Genomic DNA, 27,981 nt, shown 5'->3' with positions numbered 1-27,981 from the left:
AAATCAAGCTGGTGTAAAAATATAAACTGATTTAATCAAACTGGTCTCTCACACATTTATAGTGTAAGAAATAAATGACATGGTCAAAGTTACTCTCTGTTACTCTCTTTAAACTTTTTCCCAGCCTAAAAATTCAAGCCATCATTTACGATTGGTTATTGATTATTAGTGATTCCATTTCTTCCACCAAAGCTTCCAGCCGCCTTCATGCCTGGGAGCAGATTTAAATTCCAAAATGACAGAAGTCATGCATGGATTGGGAATTTGTGTCTGACAATTGAACCACCATGACCGTGACGTAAGCTATGGCACTTGAATTCAAAGGTTCAAAGGTGCTTGTGGAGAATAATGAGATCCCTCATGGCAGCAGTGTGACTTACTGTCTCTTTAAAGAACAGCACGGGCACTGAGTGTGCCTGACACTCATGCAACAAAGACGAGGAAGGATGCAACCAGGACAACTTGTGCTAAAGTCTTAATGATCAGCAACTTACTGAAAGCAATCCGCGATGCACAAAATCTGTGTTGGTATGTGCCTGAGCTTTCCTGTTTGTCACGAACACAGGTATGTCATTGCTCCCCCCAACACAACACAATCCCAGATTGTTCTACGTCCACTTCTGAATTTCAATTGAAGAACAGATTAAATATTTTGTTTATGTTTTTGTCTGTGTTTGCTGCATGAGAGAAACGGTGAATCCCCAGAAATAAACAGAGATGATCATCTAAAAACAGAGTCTGGCAGAAACAGACAGGCAGGCCAAAGTAAACAGAGCACAGACATAGCAGGAGGTTGCATCAGGGAGAATATGTTTCCACCTAACCCCTGTGCAGAGATATCGTATGATCCCTCAGGCGTGTAAGATGGGAGAAAGGAGAGATAAGAAAGGAAAAAGATGGAGAGGAACTCAGAGTATTTGGCGGCATTTGGTCACTCCAGTATCTATAGTAGGTTTGATCCACAACCTGCCTGAGAAAAAAAAAGCTGTGTTTGTGCTCTCAAATGATCAAAAACAGACTATAACATTCTCACCATGTGCTCAGATCAGAGGAAAGGCATCCTGCTTGTGCTTATAATCATAGTATATGAGTTCGAACCCTAAGTGGATTCCCTCTGGCTTGTTTACTTTTTCTTAAACCAAAATTATGAATCTGCAACAGCAAGTGAATATGTTTACTGCTCAGCAGTGAGACATAGGGACCATAAGTAAATAATGAAAGTCAAACTGAAATTATCGTTCTTTTTTTTTTCTAAGAGATCAGCATATGTATCCTTTGGTGTTTATTTTTTTCTGTCAAAACTGTAATAACTAAAAAGAAGAAATGTAAGTTTCTTTTACATTTCTGCTTTGATGAAAATTATGCACAATAGCTGCAGCTCTTTTTGATTGTACTTCCTTACACAGTAAGACAATTCAAATTTCAGTCCAGCCCAGCAGCTCTGCTCTGCAGTGACCCACCCAAACGATTAAAATCCCCAAAAAATGAATGGATGTTGGGATATGATGCACGGTTGTCTTTGCCAATCACAGCCTCAGTCAGAATGAGGTTCAAACGTTCAATAGTAGAACAAGGCAGCACGTGTGCATCTTTGAATCAATTGAACACAAAAGTTCCTAAAAGAAAAAAATAATCTTTACTCTGCACAGAAAAGTTTAGACCAGATCGTACGTCACTCACTCACTGAGGCTTCATGGTTTGAATGGTCAGTGGAGAGAGCTTTTACCAAGGCTTCTACTGTATCTTTTCAGGTCTCTTGTCACCCTGGTGTCACCTAAAGCTCTCTGGTCTTTGTTAGGTACCTGCTGAAGGCAGTTCAGCCTGGATGACGCATTAAATCTAGTATCTGCTAATTAGAGTCGCATTCACACCAGCACCATTCAAAAGAAAAACATCACATCAAGGATAGTTTAAATGCAAAAGACTCAAAGTAGGTCACAGTCAAACATAAACAATAACCCATCTCAATCAGGACAAGCTTGGAAAATAATTCTAAAAAGCATCCGTCAGCCAGAGGTGATGAGGGCAGCTCGCTTTAGACTTTAATCAGAAACATGAAGGAAACAACATGGAGGAAACCACAACGGCCCCAGTGGCAGTGTTAGCACGAGCAGAGCTGGTGGTGATACTGAAAAGATGGCAGCACACATACTTGCCAAGGAGTTGGTTCAGCCTGCTCTGAATTCCACAGAGATTCATCGCTGCTGCCTGCTTCTTCCCTAAAGAGTGGAATTACCCTCAGATCTGCCTGGTAGTAATTCTACAGTTTCCTCTTAAATCATTTTTCTGTTCTTCACAACGGCCACATTTGGCTCTTTAACAAGACTACCTCTGTGTCTGAAATCACTCCCCTGATCTCACATGGACCACAACCTGACAGTGTATCACAGACACTGTTTGCTGTTGCTGAGCGGTAAAGTGTCATTTCAGATACATCTGACTCATCGTTATTTGGCAGGAAAATTAAATGAAAATGTTGCATGACTTCATCGTGGGATTGTTAGAACTACTTTCCATTGTAGGAATATTTGAGGGCACAGCGTGGTGCATACATTTCCCACTCAGAATTTGGACATTGAAATAAAATCCTGGACAGTAAATATGGCGCATGATGTGACAAAGATGGAGCAAGCAAGTCTACAGCCAAGCTAGGGGCTCCGTAAAGCTGTACTTAGACACAGCGGTGCTTTGAACTTTGTATGTTAACATGCAAAGTTTAACAATAATGTTTTCACCATTGCAGTTAATTGCATATTAGCATGCTAACATTTGTAAATTAGCACAAAGTACAACTGAGGCAGATAGTGTCATTAGTTACAGTCAACCTTTCTCAAGGAGTCTCTGGGAGAGAGCTAGAATGTGTGGAAGGAGTCATATCTTGGGGTAAAAGACACGAAAAAACAAGAAGAACTGATATTAAAAACCAGCACAGAGCTGATGAAAGATTCCAAGAAAAAGGATGGTGTAAGTGAGGTGAAGCATATATGCACAAAATATGGCAAAACTCACCACTAACTATTTTTAAAGTGCACTTTTTCTGCTATACTCTGAGAGGTTGCTGAACTTTTGGATGCAGCAGCAGCAGCAGCTTATGGCTAGTTCAACTGAATGTCCCTGCGATGAAGAAAACACAGATAAGTTGACAGAAGTACAGAAAGGCTGGAGGCCGGAGATGAAGTTGAGGGAAATTGAGGGATTATTATGAACAGAGAGCAAGGTGACCAAACTTTAATTGGATTGGTGGAGAAAAGAGAGAGAATGTGTGTGTGTGTTTGCTGAAAGGAGAGGATAGGAGTGGGCTTTTACATATTAAACTTTGAGGAGGGAAATGAAGTGGATCTTGGGTGAGGAAACTACTATACTGCTCCCAGGGTGGGAGGAGCGGGAGGAGCAGAGCGTCTCCTGTAGTCCCCGCAGGGCCGAATCTACAGCTCATTACTCCTTCAATCAGCCTTCCTGTCCCAAGTCACCGTCTCTATCAGTCATGTGCTGGAAGGGCTGCTGGGTGATCTCAAATCTAATCTGCTCTGTCACTGACCTATAATATTTATGAGATATATCACACTGTCTACTGTACATTGTACAAAACCATCGTACTAGTGATGAGAAATTCCATGTATTTATAAAATATATGCATATTTTGAGAAACAGAGGAGTCCTGACTCTTATTGTTCTCTAATTTTTCTAAAAACTGAAAAAAAAAAATGCTGTTAAAACATATAAAACCAACTGCAGAAGCATTTTAAACAGGTCCTGCAGCATAATCCACTTTTCCACTGTTCTTCAGCGTTGCTCAGCCGCCTCCTCTCAGCTCTGATGAGGCACCAGAAGTTGAGGATTTAGTGGCTATTTGGCAAAGTCATGATTGTTTGGAACATATGAACAGAAGTGGATTATCCTGCAGGAAGGGTTTGGGAAATTTCTAGGATGTTTGAAACGTTTTATCTGCCACGATTCTGAGTCGCAACTGGAATCCATTACAATTGCTCACATTACAAATGTTGCCTGAGATTCAGGGTCCTGGAAATACAATATTGGAAAAGGATAAAAATCTTCAAAGCTAGATAAAACCTGTTTTATATTAGAATATATGTTAAAAAAAAAAAAAAGACTGTGGGAAGAAAAGAATATTTGCATTTCAGCCACCTATTACCAGATTTCTCAATGTTACACAAGCTCATAACGAGCTGCTCATTAAGTGGCAGTGGGCTCCGAAGCTCCGGTACAACTACTCTTGTTTCAAAGCAACATTTCAAATGATGATACATTATGATGAATGTGCTCTTTTTGATCATTAATAAGACAAATGTGAAGACGGAGAGGGTCCTGCCTGATCAGCACAGGATCATGCTTCATTACTCCTTTCATTTCAAATTAACATCACACTGTAGTTCTAGTGGTACACTGGACACATTATGCTAATTAAAAGAAATTTCCTGAACATACAGGGATGTTGACCTTGCCTCCAGCAAAATAGAGTTAAAATGGAGATCCACCCTAAAGAATTCACATATGTTCTTTCCTTCACCACCACGCTGCTACATTTTTAATTGAACAGCCCAGAGACAGGCTGTAGTTATGATATCACCCAGAGCTGAATCCTGGAGCGGCTCTGACAGTGAATAATAAAACAACTGTTGAGACTTATGACAGCGGCCCGGGTGATTTTTTTTTTTTTTTTTTTTTTATACAGGGATAGAAGCACATTTCCTGAATCATCGCTCTAAGCCTGACATTCAATATAAAAACACAAAATTGTAGTACAGAAAACCCAAATGTAATTTAGAAATTGTCTCCACTTCACAGTAAATTGTCCTGCCTGCTGAATCTCCACAGTTCTGTTAGAATCAAATGAAGGAATCCCTATAAAAAATGTTTACGCTCTGTGCTCTTAAAAAAAAATAATAATAAAAAATTAAATAATTAAAAATGATTTAAAATCTTTTTGATAGAACAGTCTTCATCCTCCAGTAGAGTTCAGTGAGACTCTATTACAAAGAGCACTGAAACTGTCCTGGAGCCTCATGGGAGGTCCCTTAGTAAGACACTTTATGTTGCACACCAGATGAGGATGCTTTGTTCTTTTGTTGTTCATTCTATAGAGGATCAAAGACGCCTTAAAAGTTCTAACTCTGTGTAATTAGGCTTAAGCATAAAGATTTTGCTTTTCGAACTCAGCTTTTCTCAATTCAAGCACAGAACTATGAATAAAGACGATCTTGTAGTGAGTTATCTTACAGAGAAATTGAATGTTACAAGAGATCACATGGTCAAACTAACCTGTTAGAGACCCTGGGGCAAAACTTTGCCGTTGAGCCCACGATTATACCCCACTTACCCCGCAAAGTTCATTGTATATATGCCCTCTGGCCTTCAAGTTCCTGTTAGGGAAAGCGCACTCTGCATGCTACACATGGCGGCTTCATTATTTGCCTATACTAAGGCTGGGCAATGTAACAAAGAAATCTGAGTTTTTCAGCAATAAAGAGAGACATCAACTACTTCATCAAGCACTACTATCCTGAATAAACACTATTCTGACTACTGTCCAACATTTAGATGTTGACACATCTGAAGCCCCTTGAGCCAAACCCGTGATTCTGAGCTTTATAAATAATACTGACCCTTTACAAGACAGAGACACCAAACTGGAAAATAATACAAGAGCCACCTTGCACCTAAGGGTTAAAAAAATAAACTGACAGTTCATCTAAAACCAACTGACCGTCCTCTGCCATCAGTAGCACTAACCACAGTTATGTTTTTGTGGGATCTCTGAACTTGCAGTGGCCATTTATCACTTTTTGTAAAAGCTATTGATAATTTAAAGAACATTTAATGGCAGGGGAATAATTTGACCTTCGATCACCATGAGGAGCACAAACTGTTCTGGCAGCTGGAAGCAGCAGTGCAAGGCTTCTCCTGATGAGACTGTGGGACGTTTTTAAACGTGATCAAAAAACACGATGTGACATCAGTAAACTGTCAAACCTCTGGAAGAGGACAGAGCCGAGCTCTCAGACTTACTGTATGCATGATGGGGTTTTCTGAGGTAAACCTGCTGCTCTCTTCAAATACACTGAGGAATCCAAAAACTACTCGGCTAAGGCATATACACTGTTATGTAACAGCTTCCCCTATGGTTCACCTTACATCGAGAAACAAGATGGGTGTGTCAACATTTTTACACGGAATTTACATTTCGGTCATTAAAGCCAAGGCTCCAGAGAAAGAACAGAGTGGTGTGAGTGTGGGTGTGTGTAAAGGCTATAAATACCAATTGTGAGTGCTTAATTTTCCTCATTCCACCTATAGAAGCTGGAAACGTGAGGACAAAGTGTGTATGTTTGTGTGTGCATGACCAAGATATGGTCATGTGAGCCCCAGCTGCAGCATCTCCATTCAAATCTCATCTGTCTTCCTGCTCTTGGAGTTGCACATATTGTTTACAGCACATACATGAAGATAATGAGATGCTACTTGAGCTCACCGTCGTACCTGTCACAGCTGAGCATCAGGGCTGAAAGACTTGCATGTACATATCATCATCAGCATTAACAGCATGCATTCACTTGCCCGTGTATAAGTACATGCATGATTATTCACATATATGCAGGAAAACACGGCACCCCAGGGGCAGGGTTAGCGCGCGTTGAGCTGGTGGTGCTGGTGCAATATTGAAGAGACGGAGGCAGGCACTTGCTGAGGAGTTGGCTCAGCCTGCTTTGCATTCCACAGAGATTCATTCCTGCTGCTGCCTGCTTCTTCCCTAAAGGGCTGAATTACAGAGGTGATGAACCCTCACGTCTCCCAGATAAGTTTCTCCAAGATAATCTTTCTATTCTTCATGAGTGGCCAAATTTGGGTCTTTAACAGGTGTTCACAACCATGAAGGAGGCTGCACTCGGTGGCGCTTTGATTTAAATGCTAATGCAAGTATGCTTACACTTTAAACTGGCAAAGACAACGTGCTGATGTTCAGTGGGTAATGTTACCATGGTATACACCTTGTAACATATGCTAATCACAACTAATCACAAAGACAAGTAGGAATGGGCCCAAAGGCGCCAACCTGTTGGTAACGCTAAAGTAAAAGGTGGGGATCTCCAAAGTTATTATGATACACTATCTGAGAACCACAAATATCATGACTGGCAGCTCAAATAGGACCGTCACTTTCCATTTGAATTTCCAACTACTGTTTAAACATGGGAAAAACTTAACTATCATATCTGTAATGATTGTAACAAACTCAAAATTCACTTAAGGGATCACTAATGTCCTTAGGGTTGAGATAGTTCACTCTGGATGTAAGCGGTCAAACCAGCTGACCGATCCAACTGCCGCTGCCTTCACTAGAGTCCCAACTTTAACTCGGGCTAAAATTTGACTGAGCTTTTATTCCTTCATCTGTCGTTTCTTTCTCTCTGTTCCCCTGATGTCATCCCATTTCCTGGTCTCTATTTTCAGATGCTCAGCTCCGCCATCCCCTCCCCATCCATGGCAGCAGTGGGGAAATCCCTTGAAGATGGCGCTCCATCAGTAATGATTTTCTGCTCAGCTGAGCAATGAAAGGTACACATGCACTCATTCTGCTTGGCACTCCCCATTTCTTTCTCTCTCTGGCTTGCTCTCCCTCTCTCTCTCTCTCTGTAAACCCCATCATCCATCCCTCAATGCATCTCATTAAAGTTTTAAAGCCAAGGTAAGCCAGCACATCAGTGAATCCCTTCATCCGCCCACTCTAACCCTGCCAAACTCCACCCCATCCCTTCCTCATTTTCTCCCCGTTTCTCACTCTGGGGCTGTGTGAAATAAAGGAGCAGACAGCTCGGCATGTCTTTATTTAGAAAATAATAAGTGAATGGGAGAGACAGCAACTGTCTGCAGGAAGACTAGGAGGTGGTAAGAAGTGGTGAGAGGGAGCTGCATCATTTTTGGAGACTTGTGAAGAGTTTCATGTCTCAGTGCGAGCCGGGGAGCGGGTTGGAGATGCAGGCCACAGCTGGCATGTTTAGTCTGGTAGGGACGCTTTCGAGCATTGGGACTATTCTCAATCAAATTGTTATTCTCTACCAAACCTCGCAGAAGGACACTGAACAGCAGCTGTACAACATGTCTGGAATTAGTAAAGTTCCCCCCAGCAGCACATAGTGGCTCCTCGTACATGGCCTTGAGTTTAAAGCGAGCCTCACTTTTGCTTAACACCAGTCACTGTGGCCACAAGTGATAATAATGGGAGAAGTTTAATTCTAAAACGTAGTGTAACAGTAGCACAAGAAGAGAAGAATCATAAAGTCAGAAAACTGACTCAGTAGTGTCACTTACACAGCAACAATTATCCAAAGTTTGCTACCATTAGTCACCATAAGCTACTGGTCATACCAGACCAAACAGGGCTGCAACAGCAAAACCCCTGAGTGTACTGAACTGAGTAATGGTCTATTTTATTGCTTAATTCAACTTCTTATTTTTAAGAGGAAGAATGTGTTATTCCTTCTTTCTTTCTTAGGCTTTAAACTTTAATAGAAATTTTCAGAGGGAAACTGAACACCACAAATGAATAAGTATTAATAACTTTTGCTTTTTCTGAGGACTCTATTTATTCATCATAAGATTTCTTTCTTTCCAAGTGTAAATAAAAGTTGACTGAATAAATTAATGAATTAATAATAAGCTAGTAATTTTCTCATTTGAAGCTTTGGTGTTCTGGTAACGTTTATGCTAAATGAGCTTATCAAACTCAACTGAGCTAAATGAGAAAATGTCATATATAATGCATATATAGTACATGAATAAATTTCCCCCGGTTCATTACCAACCAACAAGGTAAATTCATTAATACAAACCACTGATGGTTGACCTTACTGAGTCTTTAATAGGAAGGATCAGTCACAACTTTCCCCTGCAAGCCACAACATCCTTTTCTGGATTCAGAGGGCATTAAGGAATAGTTCAGTCAATATTATCCAGCAGGCTTTTAGCAACTTGTTCTCAGAAAAGGGATGTTGGTAAGGAATATCAATATTAATGGCATAACACTGAGACCTCATTATGCTGAAGGTCATGACGGGATGTGGATTTAGAGCGGAGCAAGACAAACGAAACTCTTCAACATTTATGGCAGAGAAGAAACATTCTGCTGCTAGCTGTAGGACACCTCCTGAAGGCTACCTGTCATTCTCACTTACACACTTTAAAAAAAAAGTTATCCACCTCTTTCAAATTTTTGCTGAAAATTTGTTAAATCACTTCTGTAAGTTATAATGTGTGCAAAGTGAATTCAGTCATTAAAATGCAAAAAAAAAAAAAAAACGGTGCAGGTAAGTAATGATTTATGGCACCAAAGGGACGTGGTACATCGCAGACTGAGACTGTTTCTGTGCAGGTAGTGTAGAGCATGGAGGATGAGGTGCTCACCTGCATATTACATAACAGGACATCTCTTTAAACCCAGTCAGTGACCACTGTGTTGGTGGAGCCTTTCTCACATTTGAAGTCCTTGCTTTTACTCAGCCTTATTTACAGCAAGCAAGCATTTTGCTTAGTCATAGTAGGATTTAAACAGGTAACATTAATGATGACTTTGTTCTATTCAGGTGGTCCAGTAAAAGTGAGCTATCAAACACCATAGTGGTGTGACCAGGGGGGGGAGACTATACAGAGTTCTGGAGATCAGCCAGAAGCTGAACTGAACACAGACCGTGTACAGACACACTCCCACAAACATGTGCTGTGCATTCGTTGCCTGTGCTCCGTTGGTACACTGGCTGTTTGGAGCAAGCAAACACAAAACAGTGCTGTGAGGTGAACATTAAAAGTGAGTGAGAGTCTGCACAGGTGCATGTACCTGACAGAAAGAGAAAAAACCAGAAATAACATCCCACACACAGATATGGTGTTACAGGTAGAATACGAATGACATATGTATGTACGTGTTCTGTGTTTTGTGTTGACATGGGATCGGAGGTGATGCAATCACCTTTGCCTGGGTGTGCAAGCCCCCACAAGCAAAAAAACAAAAAAGGCTCAGTGTGCCTCACACGCAGCTGACTCGCTGACGCAACTGGTGTGCTCCTGCTGTCTGGCTTGAAGCTCCGTCAGTACAGTCCTCTGAATGATGCATCACGGTGCATTTACATCAGGCCACTGTATCAGCCAAGTCTCCCAAATGAACTCATTTTGCCTGAATATATTTCACCTTTTTTACTGAAGCGTGCTCTGCGGGGATCATCATCCCTGCATCGCTGTGCATGATGTCGGTTTACATGTCTCATCATAGCTGAATACTGAGCAGGGACAGAGCTCAGACAAATGTTTGCTCTCTGCTCAGGACACATCATTGTGTCCTCAGAGTGTCCAGGCAGTGATCCAACCTGCTGCTAACAGGCTTTACAAATGAAAGACTGACACACAGTCTTCTGTTCCTTTATATGATTATTACAGAGAAATAAAGGATCATCGAGCAGAGAATTAATACACAATCCTAAAATACACTCAAAGTATTAAAACCATTTTAATTAAAACCTCACATTAATGATAACAACCTTGAAACATGCCTTTGCAGAATGTTTGTGCTGATTTCTGATGAAAAGACATTCAAAGCCAAAGGGAGACTGAACAGATCAGGAGCAGAAAAGTTATTCAAATTCTTCCAAAGCAGAAAATTCCTACTTTTTCTTACCTCCTGAGAGAAACCATAACCCTACAGCTCCTGTGTATCAATCTAAAGTTCCTTCTCCTGCTGTTTAAAGTCTGCTTGGGTTCATTAATGGAAAATACTGTGTAAGTGTTAACAGCTAGGTGACAAAAATCCCAACTACCCCATTACCTCGGTGTGAATTTAGGGTGGAACATACATCTAGGAGTTCCTCCATGTTTCAGACATTTAATGTGCAGTAAGAAGCTGTGGCAGAGAGAAGGGAAATAAAGTGAGAGAAAGAGACTTTACCATCGGAGAGCAATCTTGATGGGTGTGGTGAGGCAGGAAGTGAAGAGGTCAGCGGGGAGGTCGGGGTTCATGGGCAGCAGCTCGCTGGCCTCGCAGGCTGCCAGCTGGATGCAGTTCTTCATGGAGGGTGGCAGGGGCATCTGGGCCAGTGGGTGGCTGGGATTGATGGCTGCCACCTGAACAGACACAACATGGTGGTGTTTGTTTTCATTCGTTTGGCTGCAATGGCCACCTGAGCCACATCCAGAAATATATAAACACAAATAGAACTTGTCATGTGACCGCAGTGCTCTGTTCTGCCTGTCAGAAAGAACAGGCTGCTTGCAAACGTCCAATCAGGAGATGATTTTAAGCAATACAAGAGGCAGGAAGTGAGATCAGAAGGAATCTGGGTTTCAGACCCAAAACACTGAATTATTTAACTGTTCCACAGCCTGTCTGGGGAAATGAATGACAGAGGGACAGAGACAAACAGGAAGCTGGGTGAGAGACATCTTGACTTTAAACAGCTGCAGCTTATTTGTGGCTTGTGTTTATGTCACTCAGAGGACACAGAGGACACAGACACAGAGAGCATCCCTTTGTGACGGCCCCATTCGTTGACACGTTTATTGAAAATTAGCTTGAGCACAGCTGCTGCCAGAGTTTCACTTTGAAGGTGCTGATTACTCTGTGATTTTTATAGTTTGCACTGGTAGAACCTGGTATTGTGTCAGTAGTGGAAGGAGTTAAAGTTTAGATACAGCAACAGAAGCAAAGGTGAGAGGACAACAGAGGCAGACAGGATGATGAACTTGAGATGGAGACCAGATAAGACACGAAATGAAAGGTCAGAGACAGACTAGAGAGCAGCAGCACCAGACTGATATAGAAAGATATGCAGTGAAGAAAGGTGGTGAAAGTACACAGAGAATAAAGACAGGTTGGAGAGGAGATAACATGACTGAGGAAAAAAAAAGATGAAATCTTCGATATCTCGATACTTAAAGTAAAAACAAGTAGAAAACTAATCTGAAGTCCAAGTGTGAGTTTGTTCAAATGTCCAGCAGAGGAAACAGGTGAAGGCTTTAGCACCCCGTCACCACCTACACAAGCCTGTTCTAACTGTTGTCATTATTGTTGCAAGCTGTTTGTGTTCAGCAGATCTGGCGTCTTCTCACTGCACCCCCCCCCCCCCCCCCCCCTCCCCAAAAAAAAGCTTTTCTAAAAAGAAAAATCTACAGTTCATTTCGTTTAATCACTCGTCGCCTTTCAGCAACAGACTTCACTGAGAGCAGAAACTCATCCATTTTTCCCAGAGCGAGCTAATTCTCATTTAAATGTATTTAATATTAGCTGAAACTTGTCCATCATGGAGCTCTGTTTATAATCTTCATAAGCCACTGTTTTGTGTTTACCACATTAAAACTGAAACACGGAGCTGGAGAAAAAAAAGAATCTCACTAAAAACCCAAACAAACTCTGAGTTCATCTTTCTGCCTGGTTATGGACAGCATGAGACGAGCCATTAAAGTCCTTTTTCTGTGTTGTTTTCCCTCCGTTGCATACAAAGAGGAGGGAAATTTGACTGCATTACAAAACATATGAGTGCTTTTTCCAGGTTTGCCACCTTGTGCTTCCAGGCAAAACATTACAACTGAAGAACTGCCTGAGACATTTTGAGAACATAATGATAATGTGATGGTTTATTGATCCCACTGAGTAAATTTTCCTCTTGGTACCCCCCTTAGTAGGTGGTCTTTGGTGGTAAACAATCCTCTTGTCTATTCTAAGAACAGAATGAGTGTGGTATTTCAGCACTCTGGGATGGCTCAGTCAATACTTGCAAAGGTGAAAAATGTAGGAGGCTTTCATATGATGTAAAACTTTAATTATATTTGGAGCTCTTGACTATTTATGTGCTCATTGTGCTGTTGTTCTGTTGATTTGTTTGCAGGGAGTTCAGTATGGTTTCTGTCTTTTGCTAAATAGACTTTAATGAGCTGTGGGTCTCAATGGAGGCAGCAATCCAAGACTTCTCTTTATCATCTCTGACTGCTATGGTTTCTTTCATTATGCAGCTCTGCCTAAGTTTAGTAAGAAATTGGGGAAGGAGATTTAGTTATTATTATTACAATTATTATTGTTGAAATAATTATTATTGCCTCTTTTCTGCAAAACTCAAGCATCTATTGTTCAAACAAAGACCACATCACGCTGCTCATCATCTGAAATATTTTAAATTGACTTCATGGAAAGTTTTTTTTATCTTCCCAGCCAAATAATTTTGGTTTATGACAGCATCAACAGTTATGCACCTGAAAACGACCTCGATCAGGGAACAAAGTCATTGCTGGTGTCAGGAGCTGTGGAGAGTGTCTGCTGATGACATGTCAGATTACAGTCTAGACTCTGGCTCTTTTTTCAGGATCGTTTCACCGGCAAAACTCCACAAACTGCCCAAGGACAAAAGACGCAAATGACTCTACAACATAACATCATGATTGTTCCACAGCCTCTGATTTACAAAGAAAAAAAAAGTGAAGGTAAAGGAAATCTAAGCCAGTCACACCTGAGGGAGTTAAGGAACTAGAGCTGAAACAAAGTTCAGAAACAAAGATTTCTGGAGTGAATGTCCAGTGTTTGGGAATATATAAACACACATGCACACAAACAGATTGATAATAGTATTGAACAAAATTATGTGTAAAGCACACGAAAATTTGGTAACATCAAATGTTCAAGAGAAAAGAGGAAGATGTCTGTTTCGAAAGTTACAGTGAGAACTAACAACATCGCTTGGTATTCATCTGGAGTGGGAGTCCAAATACACATCAAACTATTTTACTGTCAGGGCTTAAGTTAGCTCACCTGAATCAAGTCTTCACTAGCTGGAAAAATGATGACCTTTTAATAAAACATGAAGCATCAGGAAGAAGGAGCAGTGCCACTACACAGCAAAGCCATATATTTAATGAGGCATCTGATAACAGTGTTATCTAGAGACTAAACTCATCATAAGACAAGATGCATCGTGATGCAGCTCATCTAGTGAAAATGATTTATTGATTGACCACATCATATGTTTGCTTTATAGTAACTTTAACAAGCTAGGAGAAGTCGAGGGAAAGAGCTTGGTCACAGTCACAGCCATCTGAGAGGAGTGGAGGAAAAACTCACTGCACAAACTGGTCAAACACCAGGATCAGGCTAGACTGATAATCACTAGCTGGTCCCATTTAACCAAGTAGAGTCAGATTTATATCGTCTTGCCACATTTTTCTGATAAACATTTACATATAATTTCCAAACTCATTTAGAAAAGCCTGTCAAAGAGCTGTAGAGACTCTGAACAGTTAGCTGCAGTGGAAAATGTTGCTTCAAGTGCTAAAACTCTTTCTGTGTTTGCAAACACTTTTGGGGCGACAGGTTGGAAGGCTGAACAGGAGGAGTGTGTGTGTGTGCATGTGAGAAATCCTCACAGTGTCTGACGCCAAGGCTAAAAGCCCTGGAAATCAATCTACACTGACAAACGAATACACACAAATATATAAGTACAGCACAGATATAAAATATGAGGACATACTGTACATGTTCACATGCAAACAACCATGAATACATCAGTAATACACCACAGCTACTGAATGTAAAGTACTTATCAGGCCTCCCAGCTCACAGTGCGCTGTTTCTCAGCATCTGACGCAAGTTTGGGTAAACCCACACAACCTGAGGCCAGAACCGAGGGGACGTGCTCATCTTTCTGCGCCCAGAGGGTGAGCTGAGGCAATTAGAGGATGAGACGGAAACAAATACAACAAATGATCCACGGGCTGCCCAGGGAGCACAAGAAACAATTTCTACTGTACAGCAGGCCTCACTGTAGGCAACAAAAAGTGAGGTGCCATGACCTGATTCAAATGCTCAATCCAGGTTCCAGTTAAGCTAATCAAACTGTGAAAAAAGGCTTGTGATGAGGCACTGTAGGTTTATGTAATGCCTCCCTACTCCTATATATTCTACATACCCCTTACTGCTCTCTGTTAGTCCAATAACTCATTAGTTGACTCTATAATAAGTGGTGGAGAAAAAAAAGCAGCCGCAGCTGAAGCTCAGATCTCTGTGTGAGACATAATGTATTTACAGTGCTGCTCTATAAGGGGCTCTGCACACACATGAATAAATCATGATAATAAAAATACAGTAGAATAATCTTAATTAATGGGGGGTGATAACGTGTGTAACTGTGCATGTGTCTTTTTTCCTATCAACATGCATATTTAATTTCTCTTTGAAAGGCTTGCAGGTGTGAGTGGGAGCCCGATGGTTGCGGCGCGGATGGATCCGTGCCAATCTCCTTGTAACATAATTCCTCTTCTCTGCCTCTAATGAGGAAAATGTCGACTCGCTCGCGGAGACAGACGTCGCAAACAAAGCAACGTGCGTTTCTAAAGCCTCTCGTGGTGTCAACCTTAAGAACAACGTTGTCTCCTGAAAGAAATTTGGAGAAAGAGTGCCGCAGTAATCCTAACGGTAAATACGACAACATTGCCAGCAGAAGCTGATTAATGCCAAGCATCCACTGTAATTATCACATTAGCATATTGTAATCTCGCAAATTATCATGAAAATCACCAAGACAGCTTTCTTTTCTCTCTCTTTTCCACTGGGGATATCAGGGTGCAATTTATTTGCTGAGAATTTCTTTTTTTTTCTTTTCTTTTTTTTTTAAATGACACTAATTTATGAGACTAATCCTACAGGGGAGGGGGGATTTCAGATGTAACATGTAATCACAGCAGAAGAGCTCAGTCTCACACACGTGCACACACTGCTACCAAAATGCAACTATTGTTGAGCAATACATTTTACAGCCACACATTAATTATTCATTAAAATGGTAGAAGGAGCCGGTGGAGGCTTAATGTGGCCATCCCGGCAACACAAACACCTAACCTGCAACACACACACGCACAAGTTCTCACAGTCCAGTGTGCCCTAGCTGTGAGTGCTGCAGAGATTATCTTTGAAAGTCAGGTACACACACATATATGCACACACACACACACACACACACACACACACACACACACCTCTTTCCGCCCCACAGCTAATGCAGTGACCATGTTTGCTGAGTGCATGCAGGAAGTGATGAGAAATTTAAAAGGAAGCAGGTGGCCCTATAGAGCCCTCAGAGCAGACACACACACATGCACACTGACTGACTGAATGGACTGCAGGAGGAGGCTGATATGGTGCTGTGGAGGAGTGATAAAACACCTCCTCCTCCTCCTCCTCTCATATCTTCTCCTTCATGCTCTTGTCTTCATCTGCGTCTCCAAATAATAAGTCCCTAGTGAGATCAGGCCTGTCCTGCTATGTGAAACGTGTGTGCACTGCGCGTGTGTCAATGGTGTGTATTTAAAAATGGCTGACTAACTGTGCGTGTTGCCGTTGCATGATTCCACTTGGGACCACCCACGTGCATGCACACAGTGTGTGGCGACAGGGGGATTCGGGTGGAGGAGTGCTTGAGGAGGGGGACTCCCTGCGTGGATCATCTCCTGCATGATTTAAAAAGTCCCTGGAAGTCATCGCCTCTCTCTTGGCCTTCCAGTACCCCTCCCATTATACACTTCCTGTGTGAGTGGGTGAGAAGGGCAAGCACTCAGGTGGAAAACTGAAATGGCTTATGGACGTTATGCAACTTCCCCTGCATTTAACTGGGGGGACTTCCTCCGATTACTTCCCTACTGAAGCACTGTGGTGAAGCCCTGAAGCGCTCACCTTTAAATAAATACTTTCTGTGTAACGATGCAGGCGATGCCTTTGGAGTACATGGTGTGCCCTGCCACGAACAAACTTAAAATACTGTCTCCAAAAAAGACTGATCGAGTACTTCTCCATTCTTGCCACAGCAACACAGCAAATTTCAACTTCTCATGACCACAGTCACTTCACAAGCTTTACTCCCAGGCCTTCAGGCGAAGGTCTGACTAGAATATCACTTAAATAACAACAGAGAGTGGTCGCAAGCAAGCAGTTTGTGGAAGAGTAAAAAAAAAAAAATATGGACCTTAGTAACAATAAAAATGCAAGAATAAAAAATTAAGACTACATATCTGATTTTCTTTGAAAAATAACTCCACTGCTCAAACAAACAACACATGGTGCAAAAGAACAATTCATTATTTCAGTTTATAAAAAAACAGAAATAAATCTCTGTGATACTTGGCCAAACAAGAGGTGTGATTTTAGCTCTGAAGCTGCAGCCCTGCCACGACCTCTGCAAAGTTAAACAGCGAAGAGCAGGAGAGGCTGAGGATAGAGTCGGGTTCTGTCAAACACTGCGGCAACTCAGCAGTTTGGCTGCTGCCTTCACCTTTACTTTAACGGGTAACGCAGCTTTCACAGCAGCTCTTCTTTACTCTCGCTCTACCTCCTGCCTCTGCGCTCCGCACTGTTCATCCTGTACCTCTCCCGCTCTCCCGCTCTCGTTTCCCAGCTAATCTACAGTCTGACTGAAACTTCTCCATGAATAATTGAGATGAATGACAGAGCCATCTCATTAGGAATTCACGTAGCATACTATAGCCGGGAGAGAGAAAGGGAGAGAAAACGTAATAAAAAGATGAAGTAGTGAAAGGACTGGGGCTGGTAAAAGTGTGTATATGTGCATGTGTGTGTGTGTGTGGGTGTGTCAATCATTTAAAGCCAGCTGCCCATTTGATTGGCTGTATCACAGCACTGAGGACATCCTGGATTTTTAACAGAGGATACAAGCTGAGAATCATGACTCAACACTCACTGACACCACTCAGGTCTCCTTTATAAATACTGCATAGAGGAGAGCGTGTGAGAGCGTGTGCATATTTGTGTGTGATTTTTGTGGTGTGTGTGTGCAAGTGACAAATCACCCACTTCGCCTCTAATAACACATAAATACCAATGGATCATTTTAGCCTGTTTGCCTGCACACCAACTCTGTGTGTTTGCATGACTCACCTAATCTTTGAAGAGGTTTTTTTTTTTCCCCCCCCAATTACCTTCTACTAATTCATGGCTGCTGTGTGGTGACACGCCATAAACCATGAGTGTTTGTCTGTGCAGCTGCCCACCTCCAGCTCCTGCTCTCTCTGCAGGGCGAACTGTTTAAAGGACTTGACGATGATCCCCGCGTTGGAGCAGTCGTAGACGAAAATGGAGGGGCTCCCCATCCATGTCTGCAGGTCGTAGATGGACAGCGGTATGTACTGCGTGTAGTTCTGAAAACGAGAGGAGATGTCAGAGTGAGAAACGAGAGAAAGCGCGCATCATGTTATTGCTGATAACTCACTTTTATAGATTTGTGTTTAATTATTAACTCGTCATCTGTTTGATGAAGAGTGTGAGCAGAGGAGAGGGGCAGAGAAACCGTTGAAAAGAGCGAATTATAATGAGGGAGAGTGAGAGAGACAGAAAAATGAGGAAGGTGGGAACATGTGCAACAGTAAATGTAATATCTGTGGTTCTATAAAGGTGTTAATAGAAAAGTTGGTTTCCCGACTTTGCACCAACTCCAAATCTCCACTGATCTGCTTCAGCAGCCAGTGACACAGCAGCTTAATTTTATAGGAAATGGAATAAATATGAGGACTAAAATGTGAAGACAAAGGAAGGAGAACGTGGAAAGAGAAGAGGACATAAGACCCAAGGGTGTACTGGGGACAAGGAGGCAACAGCTAAGCCCAGACAGCAGCGGTGCATCACTGTGAGTGGGCGCTCACTTATAGGACAAGGCGATGAACAACTCAAGATTTTATGTCTGATTTGTAAGTCAGTGACCCTCTACACTGCAGCAGAGCTAAACCCTGGCATCCCAGCCTGCAGGAAAGCTGTGTTTTATGTTTGAGTGTGGAAAAAAAAAAAAAAAAGTACTTTTTGACCACAAGAACTTTTCCAGGAACCTTTTGAGATCTTCATGCATTTGGACCAGAAGAGTCCAATTTCAGTTCCTGGGAGGAAACTTGACAAAGTTCTAACTACACAAGACCTGACAGGCCACTACCATGGCTGAGTTTGTAAACTGACCGGTCAGACACGAGCATTGCAGCTGCTAAAGCTGAACAGTAGCTGTTCAAACCACTCAGATGGCAAGCAGGCACTGTTTGCCAGCTGTATGATTATTAGGACTAAATATGGGGATTTCTTTTGATGTTCATGATGTTTAAAATCATGAAGCAAAAAGGGATTAAGCTGCAATTCACTATTTTAATTCCATAAAACTGGAGGCCTCATACGAATCATTAAAAATAGAATAACAGTGGCAGAGGTTCCAGAAACTCTGAATCCTACACTGAATCCTACACTATGCACCATGCATGATAATGCCTGTCTATAAATGTCGTCTGTCTGATAAACACCGGTCTCTTTCCACTCTGAAACACAGGCTTAGTGTTATAAATTTGTAGTCTAAGGCCCAAAGTGAGATTACCCTGATGATATCATGTGGGATCTTTCCCTCACACTTGACAAAGCTCCACCTGAGCCGCAGGAGATGTTATACAACTGTTTTCACAGGCTGAGAATCAATGTGTAAAATCAGCTCCTTCGGTTCCCAAAAAAGTTAAAAGCAAAAATTAGAGAGTGTGTAAGCGAGCAAAGGAAAAACAATGGATCGTTGCCTCTTTGTAGACCAGCATCTTTCCTCTCTGACACTATCAGTCTCCCTTAATCATCACTGTCACACAACATCAGCTTCCAAAGAGCAATTAAATGAGGGTGTTAAACTTTTTGTGTTAAAAACATTACATATCATATGATGCAGCCCATGTGCCTAATCAGTTCTTCAGATGAGCTACAAATGTGCTAAAGGAACCTGTTGTTGCATGAAATGTTTCTATACATTTATTTATCTAAATATTATACTATAGTCAGCGTGTTCAGTTCTTCATATTTGCCTTTTGGTTTATATGATACTGTTAAGCTTTTAGTAGATATGTTAACATGGGAATCATAATACAATTAAATATATACAATAATAAAAACCAAATAACACCAAGAGCTTACTTTGGCTTAATGTCTGGTTCCAGAATCTGACAACTGCTCATATTAATCTTGTTTATAGACTCAAAGTGAAGTTATAAACAGTATTAAACTCTGTCCAAACAACAGAGCTCATTCCTGTCATGCAGTGATTTATTTTAGCCTATAAGCACATTACCTCCCTGTGACCTCTACATACATGTATGACAATGAACTGGACACATGTAGAAACTGACCGTAGATCAGTTAATGCAACTTCACTATATTAATGTGAATTAAACTGGATTTCCCCAGTGATGTTTCTCTCTGTGACTACAAGCTTTGAGGCATTGATCTAATGAGTGTATGGTGTTAACATGGGCTTTGCTCTACTGGTTATTTCCAAAATCACATAAACACTGCACTGTTTCAGTGAAGGTCCAGAACTCTAGCTAGTGTATGTCAATGCGGGAACAATGTTCTCATTCATGTGTGGCACCTTATTAAAGACCCAGATCTCCCCGTTGACCGTGGGTCGTGGCACCCCGTGACCGTTGTAGTGGAAGAGGACTCGCTCCTCCTTGGCGTTACGTCTCAGCGACGTGCACAGCTTCTTCACCTCGTCCACCGTGGGGTCCAGACTCTGCTTGTAACGCGCCTGAAAAACAGGAAGCAAGAGAGGAAAACGTTTTACGTCTGAAATTCATCTCTCAACCATTTTACTAACTGAAAGACAGAAGCAGGAACTCAAGTTATACTGCCCAGGCTGGATCTGGTGTTTTCCATACCATCATATTTGGACATTTTGATCATGTAAAGTAGCAGAACAACCAACACAAATAAATACAAAGGTGTCATGAAAATCTTCACTGCTTGATAATGTTTAATATAAGCAAACGCACAATCACGCAACACATTTACATGCTCACCATTAATCATGCCTGCAAATCCTGAGAGATGCTAAGTCATTGCTTATCATTACATCCTACATTCATTATATCCCATGCTAATTATTACATCCCTACTCATCATGTTAAATGATGCAATATCTGCTGGTTTGGTGGGGTTTAAATGAATGTATCATACAGCAAACAAAGCCCTCGGGAGAGAGAACACACAGACATGTACATCTACTGTATGAGAAAGTCGGCTGGATAGCCCAGAGGGGGATCATCCTGCTGGTTTTCTTTCCAGATTTTTATTTATTTATTTCTTAATTTTATGTTGTGTGCGTCACAAGCCTTCGTATCAGAGAGGAAGTGAGGGCACAGACTAAGGATGATAAAACAGTGACTTACATAAACAAGGCTTACTTTATCATAATTAGAGACATTTCTATGGTTGACAACTAGCAAACAGACATGAGGACCAATTTTCTGTGAGGAGAATGAAGCACACTGGGCCTTATGTCATGGTCAGGGTTTATACTTTAACAAGGGCTCCTACAATTCATCTACAACACAGACAAAACAGACTGGAATTCTTATATTTGACATGTCAAATTATTTATGAGCTGAAAGGTGCGGTATGACGTTAGTCGTCGGTAAAACAGTGCGTAAAGGAAACAGCTTGACATGTCAGGCTGACCTGCATTCAGATAAGTGGCAAAGAAGATGTTTTTCTTGTTCAGGACATCTGAAATTTCAAGGAAACGGCAAAACAACGAGAGGAGAGAGTAAACTGCCAAGAAGACAAGCCTCGTGCAGAAGCAGTGCACTGACATTTAAAATGTCTGCAGAACACACAAGGACACAAAATACAAACTGTTTTCCTCTTGCAAAAATTAAATACATAGATCAACCTGAAACCTCAAATTCTTCTCTTAACACCCTGTAGATTCAAGATCACATTTACTTCAACCATGTTGGAATGCATTATTATGGTATTACTTCCAATCTGACGATGTAACTTCTCATCAACATTGAGGTAGACAGTTAAACAGCTAAAGGAAAAACTCTGAATTGGCCTGGCTGCATGTCAGAAATCAATTTGGTTGTCTGCTGTTTGAGAAGTTGTGCGATCTGATTTCTCACATGCCCAGTGGTTACAGTGTGGAGTTCACCGAACACAGAATATCAATAAAAATGTACAGCGTCTGCCTGCCCGCCTGTCCTCTCCATGACAGGGAACACTGAGGCTGTTCTGGAGGCTCATGGTGGAACATTTGTGTTATGTTGCTTTTGTACGTGTTCACTTCTTACCAGTGTGCAAGAAAGATTCAGTCAAATCACAGATTAGAATGAACCAAAGGTGTTGCTTTGGAAGACTTCACCAACAACTTATTACAACTTATTACAAACTGGAAAGTCTAATCCATTCTTAAAGCTTTACTACACATGGGTTTACTGAGGCACAAACTCAGAACCTCAAACATTTTCCTACACTTAAGAGAGAATTTTTTTCACGTTTGGAAATATCAGATATTTGGTGTAGGCCGAGATATAGTTTGTTGAGCATCCCAAAAATAAGGCTCTGAATCAGTTAAGAAGTGACTAACAAGCTGACAAATCTGATAGAGGCTTTTTGTTTGCAATGATCCAATATTGTATTGACTCAGACAAAGACGTTCTGCTTCACAAGATGTCAGACCTTTAAAAAACCTTTCACGTTTTCAAACAATAATGATTTTAACTGGAAACGTGTAGACATCAAACCACAAGGCTGACAGTTGATCTTAATTTGGTCAAAGTTTAATTTGTGGGTAAACAAGAAAGCTTTTTCAAGGTTTTACTCTTCACACTGAGGGTGAACTTCAAACAAGATGTTGATAGAAGGTTAGGATATAAAATACATCAAAATGTAGAAGCAGTTCTGCAAACCTCTTGTATAATGCAGTTTTACAGGCCTCACAGCGGGGCTTTCTGAGTAAAGATCCACAGTAAAACTAGTTGCAGATATTCTACACATAAATAAACTAAAAAACACAGAACACAGGTGCTACTGCTGCTTTGCTGCTGTCAGCTTGTTTTCTCTGCCACCTGTTGCTTACTTTAGATCATACTTCACCAGTCTGAGTGATTTTGTAAGAGTGGAGTCAGCGTGATGCTCGTGCCTCTACCCGTGTGCATATACAGGATGGAAAAGCCTTGGAGGAGTGACAGTAGGAGACAGAGGACATGTGATTATTTGTGCTTCTTCGGTTCATTAAATAGAGTGTTTGTGTGTGCATGGATGGAAGGGACACAGAGGTGTAAACTAGTTATGCAACAGAAAAGCACCCAGTTAGACCAGTGTGAATCATTATCACACTCACCATGGCCCTTCTGTTACATAACGAACATGCCTTTTACCAACAGCCTGCCTCCTGTCAAATGGCTTTGAATCACAGGAGCAGCCATATTTTCACCACAACTTCTTGCAAAACTTCCAACTACTGAAATAAAAAATAAAAAATAAAAATAACACGAGTTTCCACAGCGCTTCGATATCTATCTATTAAAAGTGACACATAGACATTAGAAAATGACCCAAACCTCAGAACAAAAGCATCTCTTTATTTACCTCTAATTCACAAAGTAGGAGGTTTTTATTTTCAAAGAGGCTCATATTAGAGGTAGAGGTAATATATATTATCATATTTTAGAGCAAAATTTCACTGTTTTCCGATTCTGTCCATGTAAAACTGCTGGCAATGCTGTTTCCTTCTAATACAAACTGAAAATTCCCTTAATGTTTATGTGCTGTCTTGATAAATTCGACATAATCTACATTGTCACAGCATTAATTTCATCAGTACGACAGAGTCACATCAACCTCGACACCCTGCTGCTGTGAGCTTCTCTTTTCTAACACAAATAGTTTTGGTTCATTAAATATTTCCACTTGCTTCCAGCTGATTTCATTTCTTTCCATCGCTGTGAAACGACTATCAGAGAAGCCTGAAACTAAATGCTCCCTGTACTGATGTGTCACATTCAAAGTCTCTCTTTTTTTATACATAATTTTACTCACTCACCGACTCACATAAAACTCAGCAAAGCTCAATAAAAACTATTACATTTTGCCTTAAAATCAAGGAAAAACTGTTCTTATAAATCATCTAGTATATCTCAATTATCTTGGTTAGCTATTGGTCAACAGTAACTTCACTACGCTTGATTAAACAGCAAAGCACTTCCACTGGAGCAGAGAAACTGAAAGCAGTAGATCTGTGATGCGGTTGTCATGTAGGCTGTATTTATGACTCTTGGAGCTATACAATAATTTATGAGCCTTGCCGCTTTAAACGCCACAGCTGTGTAACCATTATTTAAATGATGTTAAATGCTGTAATGCTAATTATTAATCCTGATTCGTAGTCGTGATTTGCAGAATAAAATTATCACTTGCTCATTGTTCGTCACATCGCATACCCTACAGAAGCCAAACGTGAACAGACCTTGATCAAAGATGCCACATTTCAGCTTCCCGCATCTGGATGAGTTTGAATTGCAGTGTGATAGCAGAGCTCGCAGGCTGATTCAATTTGGGTATAATCAGATAAGAGCCGCTGAATGCCGAGAGGCGCAGCACTCATCCCAATGATATCAAGTGGTATCTGAACGGCATAATGGTGTTAGTGAGGGACCTGCAGTGATGGAGGTATAGTGCCTGAAATCAGAGCTGGTACAGGAGGGGAGGGGTAAAATTTGGAGGAAAGTGCTGAATTAAATGAGGAAAGAGAGAAAGAGACAGGGAAACAGGCAGGTGGGGACAAGTGTTCACACTTACCTGTTTGTAGTTATTATTTCAGATGATTCCCAATTGTATTTAGATGCTTTAGCAAAGCTGTTCATTTACATTCATGACAGTCGGGCATATTAAATTCAAGTAGCATAGAGAGATTAAGACCGATTCATATGTATGAGGAAGACACCTAGGAGAGTCCATTTAAATATACAAATCAGAGTTTTGAGGCAGAAGGAGGAGTGTGTGTGTGTGTGTGTGTGTGTGTGTGTGTGTGTGTGTGTGTGTGTGTGTGTGTGTGTGTGTGTGTGTGTGTGTGTGTGTGTGTTGTCTGTGTTTGTCTGTGTTTGTCTGTGTGTACTCATCTCCCCCCCGTAAAATACCTCAATTATATCCATCAAGGCCACAGGAAACAAACTCCTCTTAAAGGTGTGTTCTGCACTGGCTCTGTTGCCATTTATCACCATGTCACTTCCTGAGAACAGGCGACCTTTTCAAAGTACCGTAAGCATTCAGGATGCAATTAAAATACTGACTGTTAAAGCTGTAAGGTGCAGAAGGAGCCTCTCTGGCTACCACACACACGCCAGGCGGCCACATTTTAGACAACAAAAAGGGCTGATGTCTGCAGTGACGGCAAAGAATTAAGCACAGGTTGGAATGTCTAGCAACATTTATAATTACCATCATGATAAAGCACTCATTACCAACCGTGACAGCTTGTGACTGGTTTTGTTTTCACCTTGTGAGTCTGTGTGTGTGTGTGTGTGTGTGTGTCATCATGGCAAAATGTGGTCCTGGAGAGACCAACTGTAGCAGGAACTACCACAGAGACGGTTTTGAGCACTTTCTCCAGGACCACATTACCATTTACCATGATGACACACACACACTCACATGGTGAAAACAATAGCAGTCACAAGCTGTCACAGCTGGTAATAATGTGGAAATGACTACTGAGTACTCTTGGGTCGAAACATCAGCACGTTGACAGGTGTCGTGGCTGGTGTCATCCCATTGAAAGGTCATCTCTAGTTTTTTAAGGGTTACACACATTTAATTTCTCATTACTCACACTGAAGAATCCCATGGAAACCCCCCCATGAACCCCCAATAAAACCCAGTTGAGACCATGAACTATATCAGAAAGATAAATGCATCCAGTGTAATAAAGAGGGCTGCAGCTGAGTGAAATGCATGCCTTTGATCTCCTCAGGAAAAGCAGGCTGTCTTCTGAAGCTGCCACATGATCAAAAAAACCCAAAGGACGTTAGCTTGTATGACTATGACAGCAGCAGCCACTTGTTGTCAGAAACAGGAAATGAGCAAAGTCCACCTCTGTCCTCTCAAACACCAATCAACACATGAGTAACACTGGACTTGTTTAGATGTGGAAGTATACTAAAGGAACAGAGGGAGAAATGAAAGACAGGGAAAAAGAAAGCTGGGTTAGTAGAAAGATAAGAGCAAAGCCTAGATCACTACAGCCAAGAAAACCCTCATCCGAGGCTCACATCTCTGTTGTTCTGGTTTTTTTATCCGCTCTGAGCTGATCTGAGTATCTAGGGTCAGAATTCATCAGTGCATAGAATCTGCCACATCAAACTTGCCTTAGCAAACCTTTTTATCTATCCTTCCTCTTTTTGAACCAGCAAAGAGAAAAAAAAAACATTCCAGTAAATTTAGCAGGCTTCTCCTTTTTAGCTGCCCACTGACTATCACCAGTTATGATGTTAAATATCAATGCTGAAGCTGATTAATGTTAATTTTGTAATAAATAATTAATGCGTACTCTGGAAGCTGGTGCTGGCCCGAGATCGTGTATGAGGGAAAAGGCACACGACTCTGTAACACCATTCCACAACCACATGTGTTTTTGAAGACCAGCAGAGCGCTGACTCTTCTCTATGGCAATAACCAGCTGGCCACATCACGTCCTCTTCAGGAAAATATTAAGTATTTCAAGCACATCACTTGTGACAACTCAGGTGTTAAGTGAGCTCCACCCATTACTTCTATGTGTCAGATAGATATTTAACTAGACTGGTGGAGCACATACCTCTGACAAGGCAAACAACGCCCTATCTCACAATATTAAGAAAAGCGATTAAAAAAAATTCCTGGATCCATGCCTTTAACGGGATCCTAACCAAATTTTAATGGCTCGCTTCTGTTTAGTACTGAAACCCTCAGCCCCAGACAGTGAACGTGAAACTAAGACTGTGCTTGAAGAGTTTGGTTCTCTTGATCCAGACCAAAAAAAAAAAAAAAGGCACTGATGCATTGTTTGTTCATTTGTAGTTCTCACAGACCTATTCCAGGTGAAACAAGAGTGTACATGTGGTCATATGGACTAACTGGCATCTCAGTCACTGATCCTTCAAAATCAGCGCTAAATGTACCCACATGGGATATAAAAAAAAAAATCAAAACTGCTGTAAATGTATTCTGGTGACTGAAAGTAAATCCTGCTGAGCTTTACTGTAGTTGAAGGATTTATTTATCTTTTGTAGTGGGCATGAAGTGCCACGGCAGAAATAAACAGCAGTCAGGACTGTAAGTGGATTCCATCTGTCATAAATAACAAGTCTCAGAATCAGAGGGAACAAGAAAATACGTCCTCATCCCCAAAATGATGGAGGGTAACACTAACCATGATGAGGAGACAGGTGTAATACATCTGTTTAGTCTCAGATATTCTGACATACAGTGGTACTTATCCCTTTTACATCATAGCTGTATGAAGCCATTACAGGAAATATTGAACATCCAGGCTTTTTGCATCACTGTGATGAAATATCTTGACTATTTTTTCCATGGATGTTGTACAAAAAGCTAAAGGACACAACAAGAAACATGGAAACATTGCTTCTGTCAGGCAACAGTACTTAAACACTATAGGACACTCTCTTGTCACTGACACAGTGAGGGTGTCATTGACAACCTTGTTCATTGTTCACTTACTCACCATAGTTTCTGAATGGGGCTGAGAGAGTAGAAATCTCGAAACCTCAATGCTATATGTCTAGTGTTAACGCTCAGACTCATTGACCTTCACAATGCTGTTGTGGTAATACGTATGTACAGAGCATATCACACAGCCCATCATAGAGCTTAAACCACAAGTCCCAGTGCTCTCTCACCTGTATATTGCCAATTCTAAACAGTCCCAGCACAGGGACAGTCATGAACACAGGATCACACACACATACACACTGACTCCACCACTGTCTCCTTCAGACAGAATGAGATTTTGAAAAGGCTGTTAGTGTACTTTATGTGTTAGACGAGCACATTATGCAGGCCCCTCTCACACACACACACGCAGGGTATAAAAGTCAAAGACATGACGTCAATGGTGACATTGTGTGAGTCACAGTCTCGTT

General features: G+C 41.3%; 1 protein-coding gene across 5 annotated transcripts in view; it reads right to left on the bottom strand.

Annotated features, from left to right (window-relative positions):
- rptor (regulatory associated protein of MTOR, complex 1) overlaps nucleotides 1–27,981 on the bottom strand; it is a 158,578-nt gene that overhangs the window by 78,818 nt on the left and 51,779 nt on the right. For all 5 annotated transcript variants that reach the window (XM_041036578.1, XM_041036581.1, XM_041036580.1 and 2 more), the window contains exons 5-7: nucleotides 20,430–20,588; nucleotides 18,046–18,192; nucleotides 10,952–11,127 (exon numbers count right to left, since the gene is read on the bottom strand). In XM_041036578.1, the coding sequence (XP_040892512.1) occupies nucleotides 10,952–11,127; nucleotides 18,046–18,192; nucleotides 20,430–20,588 (482 nt within the window). The remainder of the gene's footprint in view (nucleotides 1–10,951; nucleotides 11,128–18,045; nucleotides 18,193–20,429; nucleotides 20,589–27,981) is intronic.

This window comes from Toxotes jaculatrix, chromosome 4 (genome assembly GCF_017976425.1).
Source record: "Toxotes jaculatrix isolate fToxJac2 chromosome 4, fToxJac2.pri, whole genome shotgun sequence".
NCBI classification, from domain to species: Eukaryota; Metazoa; Chordata; class Actinopteri; family Toxotidae; genus Toxotes; species Toxotes jaculatrix.
This window is presented reverse-complemented; position numbering and strand designations above follow the sequence as displayed.